General features: G+C 35.2%; 2 protein-coding genes across 2 annotated transcripts; one reads left to right on the top strand and one right to left on the bottom strand.

The window, feature by feature from the left end:
* Positions 1 to 5,465: 5,465 nt before the first annotated feature.
* LOC149401917 (uncharacterized) lies at positions 5,466 to 6,757 on the bottom strand. Its single transcript, XM_089609354.1, has 2 exons — positions 5,824 to 6,757; positions 5,466 to 5,500 (listed from the first exon to the last, which is right to left on the bottom strand). Exons 1-2 carry the CDS (start codon positions 6,755 to 6,757, stop codon positions 5,466 to 5,468), a joined length of 969 nt encoding a protein of 322 aa, XP_089465480.1.
* Positions 6,758 to 9,693: 2,936 nt separating this feature from the next.
* ARG1 (Chaperone DnaJ-domain superfamily protein) lies at positions 9,694 to 14,693 on the top strand. The gene is made up of 12 exons (XM_089609195.1): positions 9,694 to 9,954; positions 10,055 to 10,276; positions 10,987 to 11,110; positions 11,265 to 11,347; positions 11,435 to 11,546; positions 11,643 to 11,747; positions 11,884 to 11,934; positions 12,631 to 12,720; positions 12,869 to 12,977; positions 13,308 to 13,456; positions 13,548 to 13,601; positions 14,212 to 14,693. The coding sequence occupies exons 2-12, from the start codon at positions 10,146 to 10,148 to the stop codon at positions 14,446 to 14,448; spliced, it is 1,245 nt and encodes a 414-aa protein (XP_089465321.1). The 5' UTR covers positions 9,694 to 9,954; positions 10,055 to 10,145; the 3' UTR covers positions 14,449 to 14,693.
* Positions 14,694 to 16,938: the final 2,245 nt, after the last annotated feature.

Below are 16,938 nucleotides of genomic sequence, written 5' to 3'. Positions count from 1 at the left end.
TTTCTAATACAACTTAAAAAGGAAACTTGATAAATCAAATAAAAAAGTAGGAACATATTTGAAAGGTCTAAATTACCCTTGAATAAATTATAACGATTCCCTTCTTTCCCTACTTCACTCCCGCTAAGATTGAAATTGGTACGGTTTGGTTCGATTTTGATCAATTTTACTAATCGGAACCGAATTTTCGGTTTTCAAATTTTTGGACCACTAATCGGACCGAATTGGTCCAAAACCGAAATTCAGTTATCCGAATTTTCAGTTAACTAGATTATGAAAACCAATATCCAGTTTGAAAATCCATTTTGAAAAGCGGTTATCCAGTTTTGAAACTGGTTATCCAAAATATCGGTTATCCGGTTTCATAACTGGTTATATGGTTCAAACCAATTTAGTTTCCTACAATTTTGTACCGATTTAAAAATAAAAAATAAAAAAAATTGGTTAATAAGTTTCAAAATTGTTTATCGGATTGAAATCGGTTCTCTGCATAACTGCTTATCCGGTTCAAATCGGTTACCCGATTTCAAAACTGATTATCCGATTGATAAAAATAAAAAATAAAAAAAAATCGATTAAATAACCAAAAACCGAATTTTCGAATATTCAAAATCGGTAACTGATCCAGTTTCATAAACCGAATCGGTTAACCGAACTGCATTATCAATTTTTGTACAGTCTTACCTCCCACGCTTAAAACATTCGATACACCAATTTAACTATCGCCCAAAAAATATCTTGTATGATTTTGAAGTTTATTTGGTTTTCTTACAAAGTTTTTGAAGTTTTTATGTGGAATTTTAAAAGAAGAGAAATTTTAAAGATTTTTGCTTGTGTTTTAACAAAAACTTCAAATTTTTTACCTTTTTTATCTATCAGTTTCTCTTCTCTCCGAAATTTTGCTCGATAAGATTCGTTCTTGCTTTATGAACGGATCGTTCCTTAATTTTCATGAACCTTCGGATCTATTTGATTCGAGCTCGGTGCTGGATTCTTAATGTTCTCGATGCATCCGAACTCCGGCTCAGACCGCGCAAATTATATGAATAACAATAGCAGTGTCGAAACTATTGTGAAATTCAGGCTCCCATATACTAGGAAAGTATTAGCAAGTCGAGCATCGAATGATTCATGGTGACTCGGCTCGGCTCCGTCATTGGAGGTGCGAGAGTTATGCTGATTTTTTTTATAAACGCACAGTATATGATATTAGTCACTACACGTGATTCACATGTAAATTTAGACAAAATATATTATTGTTATTATTTATAAAAAGGTGATGTAGGTAAATAATCAATTTAAAGTTATGAATTTGCAAAATAACCAAAGTTCTTAATTAGTATAATAGTCAAAATGTGCAGTTATCTGGTTTTAAAAAAAAATTTGACCCCAAGATTAATTCTTTTGAAAGTGATAAATTACTTATAATAATCGTCAAAAAATTTAAACTTGGCTGTAAAAAAAAATTGAAAACGTAAATTTGACTATTTTGATGAAAAGTTGAAACTTTGACTATTTTGCTAATCATTAAGTTTCAAATTGCTATTTTGTACAATTTTTCCTTATAAAATTAAGTTTAGCTAGTGATTTACTAAAACTAAATCCCTATAACACTGATTATCATTAGACACCCGCTTTTTAAATATATAAATAAAATTATTATTAGACACCCACAGTTGACCACAATCTAAGTCAAACAGGCCATCGAGCAAGTCTCTTTATTGTCTTAGAACAAAATTTATAAAAATAAAAATAAAGTCTCCAGCCTTTGTATCACTAAAAGAGAAGCCAAACGACATGAAAGAAAATGATTCAAAATGATAATGGTATTTCTCTCATTCAGATTCTTCAAAAGCCTTCAATAAATTCGGAAAAAGAATGATGGATTAAGCCGGTTTCTTCACAACCAGAACCGGGCATTTAGCGTTACAAGTGCAAAAATTGCTTGCACTTCCAAGGACAAACCTATTTACCAAAGAACGCTAAACAAGAGAAACAAATTAGAACAAAGCCTAGTCATTTGCAATATACAATATACTAAGATGTGCATTTAATTTCTTCCTTGTTTTAAGTTGACAAGTGGACATGCTTTCGTTGGAATTGTTTATTTTTTACAAAGAGAGATGGGAAAAGGAAATGCTAATTTCACTGGGATTTTATAATTATATATATATATATATATATATATATATATATATAAGTTTCAGAGAATTATCTGGTGTATTGATCTTAGCCGCAAGACTGGAATTTATAGATACAAGTGTAACAACTAAAACATAAAAATAGGAACTAATTAACAAACTAATCCTGATATCTATCGGTAGAAACTGACTCCTAAACTAACTCCTAATCTGCGGAACTAATAATTTACAGAGCTAATTTCTATTTTCTACACTCCCCCTCAAGTTGGCGCATAAATATCATACATGCCCAACTTGCTTACAAGAAATTCAAAAACTGGCCTAAACAACCCCTTTGTCAAAATATCCGCAGTCTGCTCTTTAGTGGTGACAAACGGAGTGCAAATGATTCCGTTGTCAAGCTTTTCTTTGATGAAGTGTCGGTCAATCTCGATGTGCTTTGTCCGGTCATGTTGCACCGGATTCTGAGAGATGCTAATCGCAGCCTTGTTGTCGCAAAACAGCTTCAGAGGCAGATTTGCCTCCTTCTTCAAATCTTCTAGGACACGTTTAATCCATAGTAACTCACAGATTCCATTTGCCATAGACCTGAATTCTGCTTCCGCACTGCTCCTCGACACAACACTTTGCTTATTGCTTCTCCAAGTGACTAGGTTCCCCCATACATAAGTGCAGTAGCCCGAGGTAGATTTTCTGTCGCCTCGTCCCGCCCAATCAGCGTCTGTGAATGCCTCTACAGTTCTGATGTCGGTTTTTTTGAAAAACAACCCATTTCCGGGACAGCTCTTCAAGTACCTGAGAATCCTGTACGCAGCTTCGAGATGTTCCTCATATGGATGGTGCATAAACTGACTTACAAGGCTCACAGCAAAGGCAATGTCGGGCCTAGTGTGTGCCAAGTAAATCAGTCTACCAACTAGTCGCTGGTATTGCTCCACGTTGACTGGAGTCCCATCTATGATCATTCCGAGCTTCTGACTTGGATCAATTGGGGTATCGGCTGGTTTGCAGGCACTCATTCCCGAATCTGCAAGTAAATCCAAGATGTATTTTCGTTGTGAAACTACGATACCTCGCTTGGATCTTGCAATTTCCATACCGAGAAAATAACGCAATTCTCCCAGGTCCTTCACTTCGAATTCTCTCGCCATCTTCTTCTTTAGAATCTCCAGTTCCTCGTGATGATCTCCGGTGAGGATTATGTCGCCTACATAGACGATTAGAATAGCAATCTTTCCTTCTCTTGAGAATTTGGTGAAGAGGGTGTGATCGGACTGAGCTTGACAATAACCTTGTCCCTTAACGAACTGCGTGAACCGCTCAAACCATGCCCGAGGTGATTGCTTGAGCCCATATAGAGCCTTCTCTAGCTTGCATACTCTGGAATTGAATTTGTCCTCGAACCCGGGTGGAGGTTGCATATAAACTTCCTCTTCTAGTTTCCCGTTAAGGAACGCATTCTTCACGTCGAATTGTCTGAGGGTCCAATCAAGATTAACTGCAATAGATAGCAAAATTCGCACAGTATTGAGTTTAGCAACATGGGCAAATGTTTCGGTATAGTCAATGCCGAATGTCTGTGTGAATCCTTTCGCTACGAGTCTTGCTTTGTATCGTTCAAGAGTACCGTCAGACTTGAACTTCGGAGTAAACACCCATTTGCAGCCGACAATAGGTTTCCCTTTTGGCAATTCTTCAATTGACCACGCCTGATTCTTCACAAGAGCTTCCATCTCCTCGTGTACAGCCTTCTTCCACTCCGGTTGAGATAGAGCCTCCTGAATACTACTTGGAACAACCACAGATGACATGTTTGTGATAAAGGTAGTGTATGAAGAGGATAGGTTTGAGTAAGAGACAAAGGCAGAGGTAGGATATTTTGCACAGGTTCGTTTTTCTTTTCTGAGTGCAATAGGAAGATCAGGGTCCAGAATTTCCTTACCTTTTTCTAGGTCTGGCTCCGGTTCAGACTCTTGACTTGCTGGTGTTGTGGCAGGCTCTACATCTCGATTTGGGAACTTCCTCTCGTAAATCTTGTCAAATAGAGAACTTGCCCGATTTTTATACATTTCCATTTCTAGTTGTTGAGATTTATTTCTTGTTTCGTTAATACTTGGCTGATTTTCAGGGACATTACCTATCAGCTCAATATTTCCGATATTTTCATTTATTTCCTGAATATATTCCTGATTTTCATTTATTTCCTGAATATGTTCCTGATTTTCGGTTTCACTTCTGTTGGACAGATTTTTATTCCTGTTTGTCAGATTTTCAGAAAGCATTTCATCATCATCAAAAAGGAGTTCATCTTCTAATTGATTCTCCCCCTGAAGATGAGACGTAAAATATGGTTTTGACTCAAAGAATTCAGTATCCATTGTGACAAAAAGTTTTCGAGAAATGGGATCAAAACATTTATAGCCTCTTTGAGTAGGGGCTATTCCTACAAAAACACATTTTTTTCCTTTTGGATCTAACTTACTGGCAGTTCGATCCGGATTTTTTATGAACACAGTACACCCAAAATTTTTTAATGGCATAGAATGAAACACACGAGATGTGGAAAATTCCTTTTGAAGAAGATCAATTGGTGTTTGAAAATTTAAGACCTTTGAAGGCATTCTATTTATCAAATAAGTGGCATGAAGAACACTTTCTCCCCATAGATAATTAGGAATTTTTGTTGAAAACATTATTGCTCGGGTGATTTCAAGTATATGCCTATTCTTTCTTTCGGCTATGCCATTTTGAGGGGGTGTATCAGTGCATGAACTTTGGTGAATTATCCCATTTTTTTCAAAAAACTCATTCAGTGATCGAGTAAAATATTCTCTTCCATTGTCACTTCTTACCATTTGGACTTGTGAGTTAAACTGAGTTTTAACCATGTTATAAAAGTTTTTAAACACGTTCTCAACTTCAGATTTTTCTTTTAGCAAAAATACCCAACTTACCCGCGTATGATCATCAATTAAGGTGACAAACCATCTTTTTCTAGTATTCGTTGCTATCCTAGATGCACCACATATGTCACTGTGAATTAGTGCAAAAGGTTTGGTCGACTTATATGGACGTGATGGGTAAGGATTTTTATGGTGTTTTGCTAAAGCACATATTTCACATTGAAATGAAGAAGGATTTTTATTAGAAAATAAATCAGGAAACAACTTGTTCATATAATGAAAACTAGGATGACCTAGACGGAAATGCAATAAATAAATCTCTTGATTACTAGAATTGGTAAAAGTCTGTAGGCAAGAACTCTCTTGACCTTCTTTATTTGAGTGAATCCCTTCTTCCAAGATGTAGAGACCGTCACATTCCCTAGCACTGCCAATCATCCTCCCCGAGTCCAGTTCCTGAAAAAGACAGTGTGAAGGGTAAAAATTAGCTTGGCATTTTAGATCTCGGGTAAGTTTGCTAATGGAAATAAGATTGCAGGCTAAATTGGGAACATGTAGGGCTTTAGATAAGGTCAGAGAAGGTGAAACAGCTATGTCACCAAGTCCGGCAATGGCAGTATAGGATCCATTGGCAATTCGAACTTTTCTGTTTCCTGCACTAGGTTTATATGTGGTAAATGAGCTAGAATTTCCAGTCATATGGTCAGTAGCACCTGAATCGAGGATCCAGGTGTTATGGAACTTAGAACATAGAAAAGTAGCAATAAACAATTTTCTACCGTCTTGTGCAAAGGAGCAAGATGGGATAACAGGCTTGGAAGGATTTTGAGTGGTCTGTAGTAGATTCAAGAGTTGCTCAATCTGATCCTTTGTGAAGGTCGGTTGACTCGAGTTGACTTGTGATTCTTGTGGATCTTCAGCAGCGGTCTGGTAGGCTCTCTCCGGTTTCTTCTTGTCTCCGGGTGGCTTTCCATGAATCTTCCAGCACGTTTCCCTTGTATGCCAGAGTTTCTTGCCGAAATCACACCATGGTTTCTTCTTGTTGCCCTCATGTCCTCCTCGAACAAGTAAGGCCGAGGTTTCATTCACCGGCTCGGCAGATTCATTTGTGTACATGATCTTCCGGCGATTCTCCTCCAGTCGGATCTCAGAGAACACCTCTCGGATGGATGGTAGTGGCCTTCTCCCGAGGATTCTTCCTTTTACCTCATCAAGAGTCTGATTGACCCCAACGAGGAACATGAAGACTCGATCGTTTTCTTCACGTGTCTTGAACCGAGTGTAGTCAGCCGGGCTTTCCCACTCTTCATTGTGGCACTGATCGAGTTCTTGCCAAATTGCTACCATCTCGTTGTAGTACACCGTCACAGCCCTGCTTCCCTGTTTTGACTGCCAAAGCTTGGTTTTTAGTTCAAAAATCTGAGAAAATTTTTCCAGATCAGAGTAGGTCTCCTTCACGGATTCCCACACCTCTCTGGCAGATTTCATAAATAGGTGAGGTTTGGCGATTGCACTGTCCATGGAGTTGAGGAGCCACGCTGTCACGAGTGAGTTCTCCGATCTCCAGTGGTCGTAGCCATCGTCGTCTTTCTTTGGTGCCTTCACTTCTCCGGTGAGATACCCTAGCCTCCCTCTTCCATCAACAACAAGTTTTACCGATTGAGACCACTCTAGGTAGTTGCTACCATTTAGTCGGTGCACTGCGATGTGCATAGACGTATGAGAGGTCTCACCAGTGACAGGAGATGGTTTTTTTGGGTTGGTTAGAGAGGTTTTTTCCATCGTGAGAGTTGGTTTTGGGATTTTCGGGATCTGTGTTTGGTCGGCTCTGATACCATGTAAGTTTCAGAGAATTATCTGGTGTATTGATCTTAGCCGCAAGGCTGGAATTTATAGATACAAGTGTAACAACTAAAACATAAAAATAGGAACTAATTAACAAACTAATCCTGATATCTATCGGTAGAAACTGACTCCTAAACTAACTCCTAATCTGCGGAACTAATAATTTACAGAGCTAATTTCTATTATCTACAATATATATATAAATATTTTATTAACCATTTTTCAGGAAAGCAAACAGTGATCATCAGCGACATTCCAAATAAAAAAGGTGTAAACTTTAATGAGAACAAATGTGATATGCTATATACATATATATAATAAATATAAAAAAATGAGTTATTGGCTAATTTTGTTTAGGGTAATTTAGCAAAATAGTCAAATCAAACCTTTAACATTGCTAAATAGCCAAGGTTTTGTAAATACTAAGTAAATAGCCAGATATCATTTAAGACACTTCTACGTTTACTAAAGAGCCCAGGCATTTCCCGCCCACAAGCACACGGTTTACTTAAATAAAAAAAAAAGAGATAACGTGTAAACGAGAATCAAGGAAGTAATAACTGCAAATTAATTACTGATTATCTCTCCACCAATATTCAATCTGCCATTAAGAAAAAATCTCTGTTAATGTATCTTGATGTGTTGTAAAATGTAATCATGTTTCAGTGTTAATGTATGGGAAAAACCATTGTGAATGCGTTTAGAATTTTGGGTGTTTGGATGTTAGAATGAAAAAATAGGTGTTGACATATTTTGCAGTAAATCTGAGTAAATATTGGGCAGTTTAAATTTTTGTCGTGTGTAAATCTTTATTTACACATATTTACACCGAACCGAGTATGTCAATCCTTGGATTTTACAACAATGTATGGTTGTTAATATCTGTAGTAAATGTGTGTAAATATTAAGTACTATTATATTTGGTTATCTGGAAGTGTTTATTTACGCATATTTACTACATAAGTTGTCATAACCTTAACTTATTTACATATATTTAAAAAATAAACGATACAATATATTTCTGGCCGAAAATATCAGAAATAATCTATAAAAAGAAACAAATAAATTACAACTTCCACGTCCATTTAGTTCCTAAAATAAAGGGAATCATAAATTGACTAAATCATGTTCACACTTATATCAGGAAAACAATTCAAAAAATTTCGGGAAAAAATTTAAACCGAAAATTCAAAATTCAAACGCACATGGGCAATTTTCAGAAATAAAAAAACCTATTATTGGGCCACGTCATCGGCATGACTATTTACTTAGTATTTACAAAACCTTGGCTAAATAGCAAATCACAAGGTTTGATTTGGCTATTTTGCTAATTTTTTGTTTTTTTTATTTGTTGTAGTTAATATAAACAAAAATACTCAATATCGTCCAGCTCAAACAATTAATCACCAAGTTGATATCCCTCGTAAATGGAAAAGATGGCGAGAAAATATAAACAAAATAGCTGGAGATCATACCTTCGATAGGAAGAGTTTTAATTGTAAAAAAATTATGGTGATGTGATTCCTCTTCCGGTGAAAAAAAATTAGAGTTTCGATCTCCACTCTTTAGTCATGCCACCCGACTTCGTTGTCGTTAACACTTATCCTCTTTTTCCAAAAGGACATTTAATTTATGTTCCTCCCGACGTACACCCTCCGAGTGAGACCCCAAAGTCGAGGAGTTAAGAAGATCAAATGTCCAGTTGTGATGCTCAATCTTCTCGTCGAATTTTTCTCTCCCATACTTAGAAAGAGATCTATCACAATTCAATACTCCTTTGATATCTTTTTTTTTTGGTACCGGAGACATCTCCTTCCAGAGAAAACGAGGCAGTACAACAAAATAGTTCTAATAGAAAACTTGACCTCCTACTTGTGGCCCAATCACCAAGGGTGACGATGTCAGCGCTCGACTTTGCCTTATCTCCGATCCAATGGTGGATACTCCACGACCTCTTGTAGTCACACGCCTTTCACCTTTCATAACTCGCTTATACTGCTTCTTAGTAGCAGATGGAGAGGTCCCAGACGTAAATTTGTTGAGATTTTGAAATTTTCAATTTACCACCGAATATCCCTGGCGGTAAATTGATATTCGCCGGAGAAGCTTTGAAATTTTCGGAGAGCAATTGAATTGCATTATTGGATGGACGGGTACCTAATGCTATAAATATTACTTTTAAACAATTATTAAAGAGATGTAATGCAAATATATACTCGACTTGTTTTGAGTGGTTTCAAAACAAAGAGTAATAAATTATAACACATGCTATAAAAGAAATGAAATGAATGCTTCATTGATTTTTTTAAATCATATACTATTAACGCGTTGTCCATTAAATATTTTATCTTAAAATAACAACTTAATGAAAAGTCAGATTAGAGAAACAAATACATTATCAATACTCATGAGAAGACAAGTTTATAAATTGTATTGTAGCAAACACACGTATTCTCATTTCTCACTCAATATTGCTTTATTTAAAAGCGATTGAGCGCTTTAAAAAAAGTGATTAAACTTTTATCACACATAATTCTGCTACCTGGACCAACTGTATAATTTCTCATCATATAACTACGAAGTCTTATTTTTACTCTTTAATGATGTCTCTTAAATTTTATGACGACCTCAATTTTTCAGTTCAAAATTTAATGCTGTGATTGGTAAAACAAGTACTAGCATGATGTAAGTAATCACATTATTACGAGTCATGAAATGTCTCCAGGCTCTAACTAATTTTATTTATCTGGTTAAATTAAACAAATTCTGTTGACTAAAATAACGTTAGTAAAGGGTTATATATAGAATAGAATAACCAGAAAAGGAGAGAAAGAAGAAGAAAAAAAAAGCCAGAAAGAAAAGTATTGTAATAAGAATATCGGTTATATATCTTCTTCAGGTCTATTGTATCAAAACATTTTGGAAAATAAAAAAATAAAAAAACCCTAGCTCGCCCATTTTTTCTCAAATTCAGCTTGCTTTTTTTTAGATCGTGTTGTGTGTTTCCAAAGCTTTGACTTGTCGTCACTATCATCATCATTCTCTTTTCCTCCCTTGATTTCCAGGTATATAATACACATATATATATATATATATATATATATATATTTATATTTATATAGTGATTCAATACGTCTTAGAATTGCGTGTTGATTTCGTGTATAGAATTGCCAAAATTCTTTGGGGAGTTTTCATGATTGGATCAACTGAGCTGATTTGGGAACGACGATTTTGAATTCTAGAGAGAGAGAGAGAGATGGGACAAGGTTCGAAAATAGAAGGAACTTCGGCTCCGCCGAATCGAAGAGACCCGTACGAGGTTTTGTCAGTCTCGAGAGATTCCACCGATCAGGAAATCAAGACCGCTTACAGAAAGCTCGCTCTCAAGTTAGTTTCATTCTTGTTTCTTTGCTTTGAATTTTGTTGATTCTAAATACATGTATTGGACTAACTCTAGATATATATGATGGATAAAGAAACCCTTGTTTTGATTCCACTAGAGGATGAAATTTTACAGATTTGAGAAAGAAACAATAAACTGGAATCCATTTCTGTGATGGATTCTGATATGGCTCTCAACCTGATTACTCACAAGAGTCTCATGATTTAGTCAATTTATTTGAAATTGTTGGTGTTTATTTTAAGCCTTTTAGATGTTTGTCCTGTAAGAAGGAAACACTGGAATGGTATTTTAAGCCTTTGAAATTGTTAGGTGTTTATTTCAAGCCTTTTAAGAACTGGTTTACACTGGTTTAATTTATATCCAAAATGTCCCAGCTCGTTATAACAAGAGCTTAGAGATTAATATTTCAGAAACTGTTGTTTACGAAAAGTGCCAAGCTAACAACATGGAATGTTGTTTTATATGTAAAATTTAGATGCACAACTTTGGACTGATAAGAATTTCAGTATATAAGATCTACAGTGGACTTTTCTGTTTTCATAGTACAAGTAACCATCAATTTTTGTTCAACAACGACAATAAAAAACAAAACTCTAATGCTGTGCTCCTTTTCCCAATTTCATAATTCGGTAACTGGTCATTCCGTTTCCGGTTTCGTTTTTTATAACGGGGTTTCAAACCAAAAAATGTACAGGTATCATCCGGATAAGAATGCTAGCAATCCCGAAGCTTCGGAACTTTTTAAGGAAGTTGCTTATTCTTACAGCATCTTATCGGACCCAGAGAAGAGGAGACAATATGACAATTCAGGATTCGAGGTCCCCATTCTATTTTATTCAATTTGATCCCTCTGTTGTTTATTAGGTTATTATATTTTACCGAGTAGTATTTAGTCTATGTCCTTTGAAAGGAAGCTATATACGTAAGAGTAGTGCAAGAACCTTGATTTGTATATTTTATATTTCATCTCAGGCCCTCGATGCAGAAGGCATGGACATGGAAATTGACTTATCAAATCTCGGAACAGTAAATACCATGTTTGCCGCTCTGTTCAGGTGATCTACTTGGTTCATTAAATGAAAACAAAAAAGTTTAGTCGTAGATGTTCTTTTGTGATTCCAACGTTTTGTTAATTTGAATAGTAAATTGGGAGTCCCTATTAAGACAACAATATCCGCTAATGTACTTGAAGAGGCCCTTAATGGGACTGTCACTGTCAGACCGCTTCCTATCGGAGCATCAGTTAGCGGAAAGGTGATTTCTTGGTTTCTCATGTGATAATGGGGTTAATTTATTATTGTGCTTATTGTTAATTTTATTTATTTATTTATTTTGTTTTTGGTGGTCCAGGTTGATAAGCAGTCCGCTCATTTTTTTGGTGTGACGATCAACGAGCAACAAGCCGAGTCTGGGCTTGTAGTAAGAGTTACATCAACTGCACAAAGCAAATTCAAGGTGATTTTTTTTTTCTTTTTCATTTGTGTAGCCCCTCTTTAGGTTCGAAGACTTTGATCTGTGTGTGTTCTAGTCAATCTATGTTTAGTTTCTCCAATGTTATTATAGTTATAACTTCACTTTGACGTTTTTTCAGCTACTTTATTTCGAGCAAGACGTGAATGCTGGTTATGGTTTGGCCCTACAGGTACCACATCATTTGTCTGATGCCTTGACTTACTCTTCAGTTTCTCACATGCGTAGCTATATATCTACTTTGCACTTGCAGTGATTCTGTTGCCATTTCACCTGTGAATTATGTAATCCAATGTGTTATTTCGTACAGTTATTTGTTGAATGGTTTGGTTATACATATAAGGTGTGAAATTTTACACTTGTCACGTGGCTTAGGATCCCTATGTATTGTCCTACTATTGTTGTCTTGTAAATTCTTAGAAAGTAAAAAAAAAAAAGTCAAAATGCAGTGTTGAGCATGGATGATTGTAGCAGTCAAACATTTTGTTTGCAAAGTAGATGCACTGTTATCAGTACTTTTGACGTAAGGATGAAAACAGAGGACAGAAAGAGGATATTGCATGAAGGAATAGAGTAAGTTCTAGTCTTGTTTAGAGTGGAATCGGGACATCACGAAAATATAAAAGGAGGGGTTGAAAATTTGTTTTCACTCACAGTGACAAAGCTCAATTGGCCAAAGCATGTAGTGGGTTTTCTAGTTTTATCCTTTGCTCCCGTATATAGAAATTGGCATGATGCTTTTAGTATACATGTTTTTACTATATTGCTAGTCCGTTTTTCCCATTAAGAGATAATGAACCAATTGGACAACGCTTGGCTCAAAATTAAAGCTAAATTTCCAATAATCATCATGAACTCTTATTTGCAGGAAGATAGTGAGAAGACGGGCAAGGTGACATCTGCAGGGATGTATTTTCTACATTTTCAAGTTTATAGAATGGATTCAACCATGAACGCGGTACGCTTGCTCTGAATATCCATTTCTTGTGTGAATGTTTGTTTTTGCTTTCCCCAAAATCTCCGTTCCCTGAAGAGGGTAATGGTTGATATTTTTTTAGAAGTTGGCATTCGATGTGCCGTGATCTCTATGCGTGTGGGTCCTGCAGTTGGCTATGGCTAAGGACCCCGAAGCTGCTTTCTTTAAGAGATTGGAAGGTCTTCAACCTTGTGAGGTTTCAGAATTAAAAGCTGGCACTCATATATTCGCTGTTTACGGTCAGTATTTTTTTTGGTTGATATGTCATCTTTTTTCTTCAAGCTAAAGATTAACATGTCTAACAAACTTAATATCATACATTTTAAATACCCTAAATTAGAAATTGTTGGAACTGGTTTAGTCTAAACAGCAGTTTCAATAATTGAAACCTGACATTTCAGATTGGTTAAAAATCGGAGTTGAACAGACTAGGGGAAATCTGTTTTAGATGAACCCGTGGTCCAGTCCAGTTTACGGGTTTTTTTTGCACACCTAGCTAACCGGACTTTTTAGTTTTTTTTATTTATTTATTTATTTTTTTTAATTGAAACATTTAATCGTTCATTCAGGAGACAATTTTTTCAAGACTGCTACGTATACGATCGAGGCACTTTGTGTGAAGTCATATGAAGAGACGACAGAGAAACTTAAAGACATTGAGGCTCATATTTTAAGAAAGAGAAATGAGCTTCGCCAGTTTGAGACGGAGTACCGGAAGGTACTGATCCTCTTTTTAATTCATCCAAGGCTTCTTTCATTTACTCGCTAATGAGTCCATTGTTTGTGGTTTTGTGACAATAATGTGTTAGGCATTAGCACGTTTTCAGGAAGTGACCAACAGATACACCCAGGAAAAGCAGGCGGTAAGTATTCGTTCTCATAACTTGTTGCGCAACTCGCTAAACTAATTCACTAGGTTATTAATTTAATGCTGATTAATGGTACGAGTGCTTGACTTTTTTTTAAAAACGAATCGTCTCAACTAGGATTTGTCTATTTTTTTTTATTGCATCGTCATACCTACTCACCCAGGCCAAGCATCAGAGAGCATGTTTGTGTTATGCAAAAATGTTTTTCATATTCTCAGGAATTCTGTTAATTACTTTGTTCGGTATGCACTAATGTTAAATCGTCATTACAACTTTTATATTATATTCACAACTTACAATAAAATGTTTACGTAGAAAATACAGCATTACTATGCTCAATCAAACACCGCAATGTAATATTCCCAATCAACTGAGCACTAAAATGTTAGATTTATTTGATGGAGTTGCGTTAGTGCATACGAAATACACCTTAGAGTCAATCTATCATGGTCCCGTTTGAACGAGTGTTGCTGTGTGGCAGCATTTTGGCTTCCGTTAGAAAAGTAAGATGTGCGGTTAGGCAAATCAGGTTTTGACATGGGAATTCTGATTGGTTTTTTATTTTTTTATTTATTTTATGATTTCGGAACCCTTGATTCGCCAGGTGGACGAGTTGCTGAAACAGCGAGACAACATTCATTCATCGTTCTCGGTCAACCGAACAGCAACCACAAGCGGGTCGGCAAGTGGATTGAGTAACGGCAGTGGCAAATTCTCAAGCGAAGATTTGAAGGCGGATCAGAGTCCAGGGGAAGAAGGAAGCTCCGAGGGAAAAGATAAATCCGGCAAAAAGAAATGGTTCAATCTCAACATCAAAGGATCGGAAAAGAAAGTCGGATAAAAACGGGTTTGTATAGCTTAATCTTATGTTACTTGTGATAGGCCCTGTAAGTCAACGTCGTTGACGCGATAGAGGCCCTCCTTGAATTTGATTTCCGGATGGTTCTTCTGGGCTTTGCCCAAGTGTTTCTTTTTTTGCTTTTCATTTCTATTTTTTCATTGTAGCTTGCAAGTCAAATCAGAAAAGTAAAATGTTTTTTTTTTTCTGTTCATCCAAGTTTATGTAGCAATTTGAATCGTTTTTTTTTTTGGTTTGCGTTAAAATTGTTGGGTTTTGGGAATTGGTATATAATTTTGTAAACTAGAAAGGAAAAAAAAATTCGATAAGAGCTTTGCGAATCAAAAAGTTGCGTATTGATCTTTCTTCTTATTCTGTCTTTTTTGTTTGTTTGTTTATTTATTGTTTTGCATTTTATTAGCTATGATATGCTTAATTTGGCATGCTTAGGTCAACATTAGTTTAAGGTATGTGTCATTTTATTGAATTATCTTAAGTGATAATTAAATTACATATAAATGTACTTAAATTTGAATCCTTAAACAAAGATTACGTTTTTGGCCGTGTAGCTCAAATAGTTTAAGAGAATGAGTAACATTCTGGGTCTATATGATGTGACATGGTATGACTCCATTTTGTGTGGATCAAAGACACCTAGCTGAGTCTTAACAAGAGGCCACATCCAAATGCACTCGATACATTATTTCTCTGACAAAATCTCTCTTTATTTTGACACTCGTGTTCTCTGGTTTGGTCAAGCGATTCCAAGTAATATCTAGGCTTTGAAAATTGATTTTAAGTCTCTAAAATCAGTTGTCTCCATACATATATCATACATGGTTTACCTTGTTAGTGTTTAAGATTTTTTTTTTTTTTTTTTTTTTTTTTTTTGGTGGCTATTCAAAGAAGATCAAGAAGGAGACGTGAGAAGGAGAATCGGAATCTACAAGTTCAAGCACGACTTATAGGGTTAATAAAGTCAAACAATCTATTTTGAATCTATCATGAATAGGTTTTTAAAACCGAGTTTTATAAAATAATAATAATTTTTATTTTAATTTCGGCATATTGTGATATGTCATTAATTTTTATTAAACCATATATGCAATTTCCAACAATTGGTATAGGACCATATCATCGCATACATGATAGTTGTTTTATTTTGAATCAAATCCGTGCATTGTTCAAAACCGAGCTTGTATAGTTTGCTAGTGTTGGAAAAAGCATGTAGAGTTTAGAAACATATTTATCATGTCTAAATATGGCGGAATACAAAAATTTTCTTATTTCACAAAAATCAGTACCTACACGTGATGCATGAAAACTTAGCGAGAGATCTAATCTTTAGGATTCTTGATTGAGGTTTTGAATTTAGAATTTTAACTCCCTTGTACGTCTCTTTCTTTATGTTGAAGAGCAACCACAAAAACAATCTTCAACAATACTTAAGAAAACTGTGGATATAATGTCTATGGCTACAAGTGAATTGTAACGACTTAAAATCAAATTTCAAGCCACTAAAACTACGTGGAATGTCTTTGTTTTGATTCCAAAGAAACAAGACCGAGTGCGAGAGAGAGAGAGAGAGAGAGAGAGAGAGAGAGAGAGTTATTTATGAAAATAATAAGTAATGCAAGTGTGTACTCAAGTCATATTTTTTAGAGTGAAACACGTCCATGAGCCATAAAACGTGGCCCCATGACTTCCACAACTCAATGCATTATCTCTCGCACTTCTTTTAGACTTTGTTTGGTAGAGAGGAGGGAAATATGGAAGGAGGGATTGAAGAGGAGGGAAATGGAAGGAAAAGAAATGGATGGATTGTATCTTTCCCAAAACTTGATTAGTATGTTAAGAGGAAAAATTAAAATTCATCCACTTGTTGTTTGGTATAAATAATAAAGAAAAAACATGACTATTTTTTACTATACTAATGACATTAATAACTCTTTTATTATATGAGATCAAATTGTGTAATTTATCCAAAAATAATTTGAACAATTTAATATATATATATATATATATATATATATATATATATTAATATTTATATATTATAAAATATGTGAGTAAAATAACTGTATTGTCTACATATCAAATATATAATCAAGGTACATAAATAAAAGTATATAACATTAATTTTAAAATTATGTTTAATTTTTACTCATTTTTGTTTCACATCCAAAATAATTTAAAAAATAAATTGTTTATAAAATAATTAGATACTATGAAATTGCATCAATAAATATTATAAATGTAATTTTTCATAAATAAAATGCTATGGATTTCTACAATCCTTCCAAAATGGAGAGGAAAGTTTTTTGGTGGGTCCCATGGAAACAAATTCTTCCCTCCATCTTTTTCTCTTCATACCAAACAAAGGCTTAGTCATGGCATGACCACTAACCTAATTCCTTGATCCAAGGAAATGGACCAATGAGAATTAAGCCCACCTTAAGTCATTTTCCTTTTCATTTTAAGGAAAAATCGTAA

This window comes from Urtica dioica, chromosome 3, assembly GCF_054948205.1.
Source record: "Urtica dioica subsp. dioica isolate 48M chromosome 3, U.dioica_male_clone48M_v1_H2, whole genome shotgun sequence".
NCBI classification, from domain to species: Eukaryota; Viridiplantae; Streptophyta; class Magnoliopsida; order Rosales; family Urticaceae; genus Urtica; species Urtica dioica.
Note: the sequence above shows the minus strand (reverse complement) of the source record. Positions and strands in the feature narration are given on the sequence as shown.

What these genes read in the sequence shown, in the direction of transcription:
- LOC149401917 (XM_089609354.1), bottom strand. Translation starts at nt 6,757, where the DNA reads ATGCACATCGCAGTGCACCGACTAAATGGTAGCAACTACCTAGAGTGG. An exon ending in TTGCTCCTTTGCACAAGACG is followed by an intron (nt 5,501 to 5,823) that starts GTAGAAAATTGT and finishes TGTCTTTTTCAG; the next exon opens with GAACTGGACTCGGGGAGGAT.
- ARG1 (XM_089609195.1), top strand. Translation starts at nt 10,146, where the DNA reads ATGGGACAAGGTTCGAAAATAGAAGGAACTTCGGCTCCGCCGAATCGA. An exon ending in ATGACAATTCAGGATTCGAG is followed by an intron (nt 11,111 to 11,264) that starts GTCCCCATTCTA and finishes ATTTCATCTCAG; the next exon opens with GCCCTCGATGCAGAAGGCAT. An exon ending in ACACCCAGGAAAAGCAGGCG is followed by an intron (nt 13,602 to 14,211) that starts GTAAGTATTCGT and finishes TTGATTCGCCAG; the next exon opens with GTGGACGAGTTGCTGAAACA.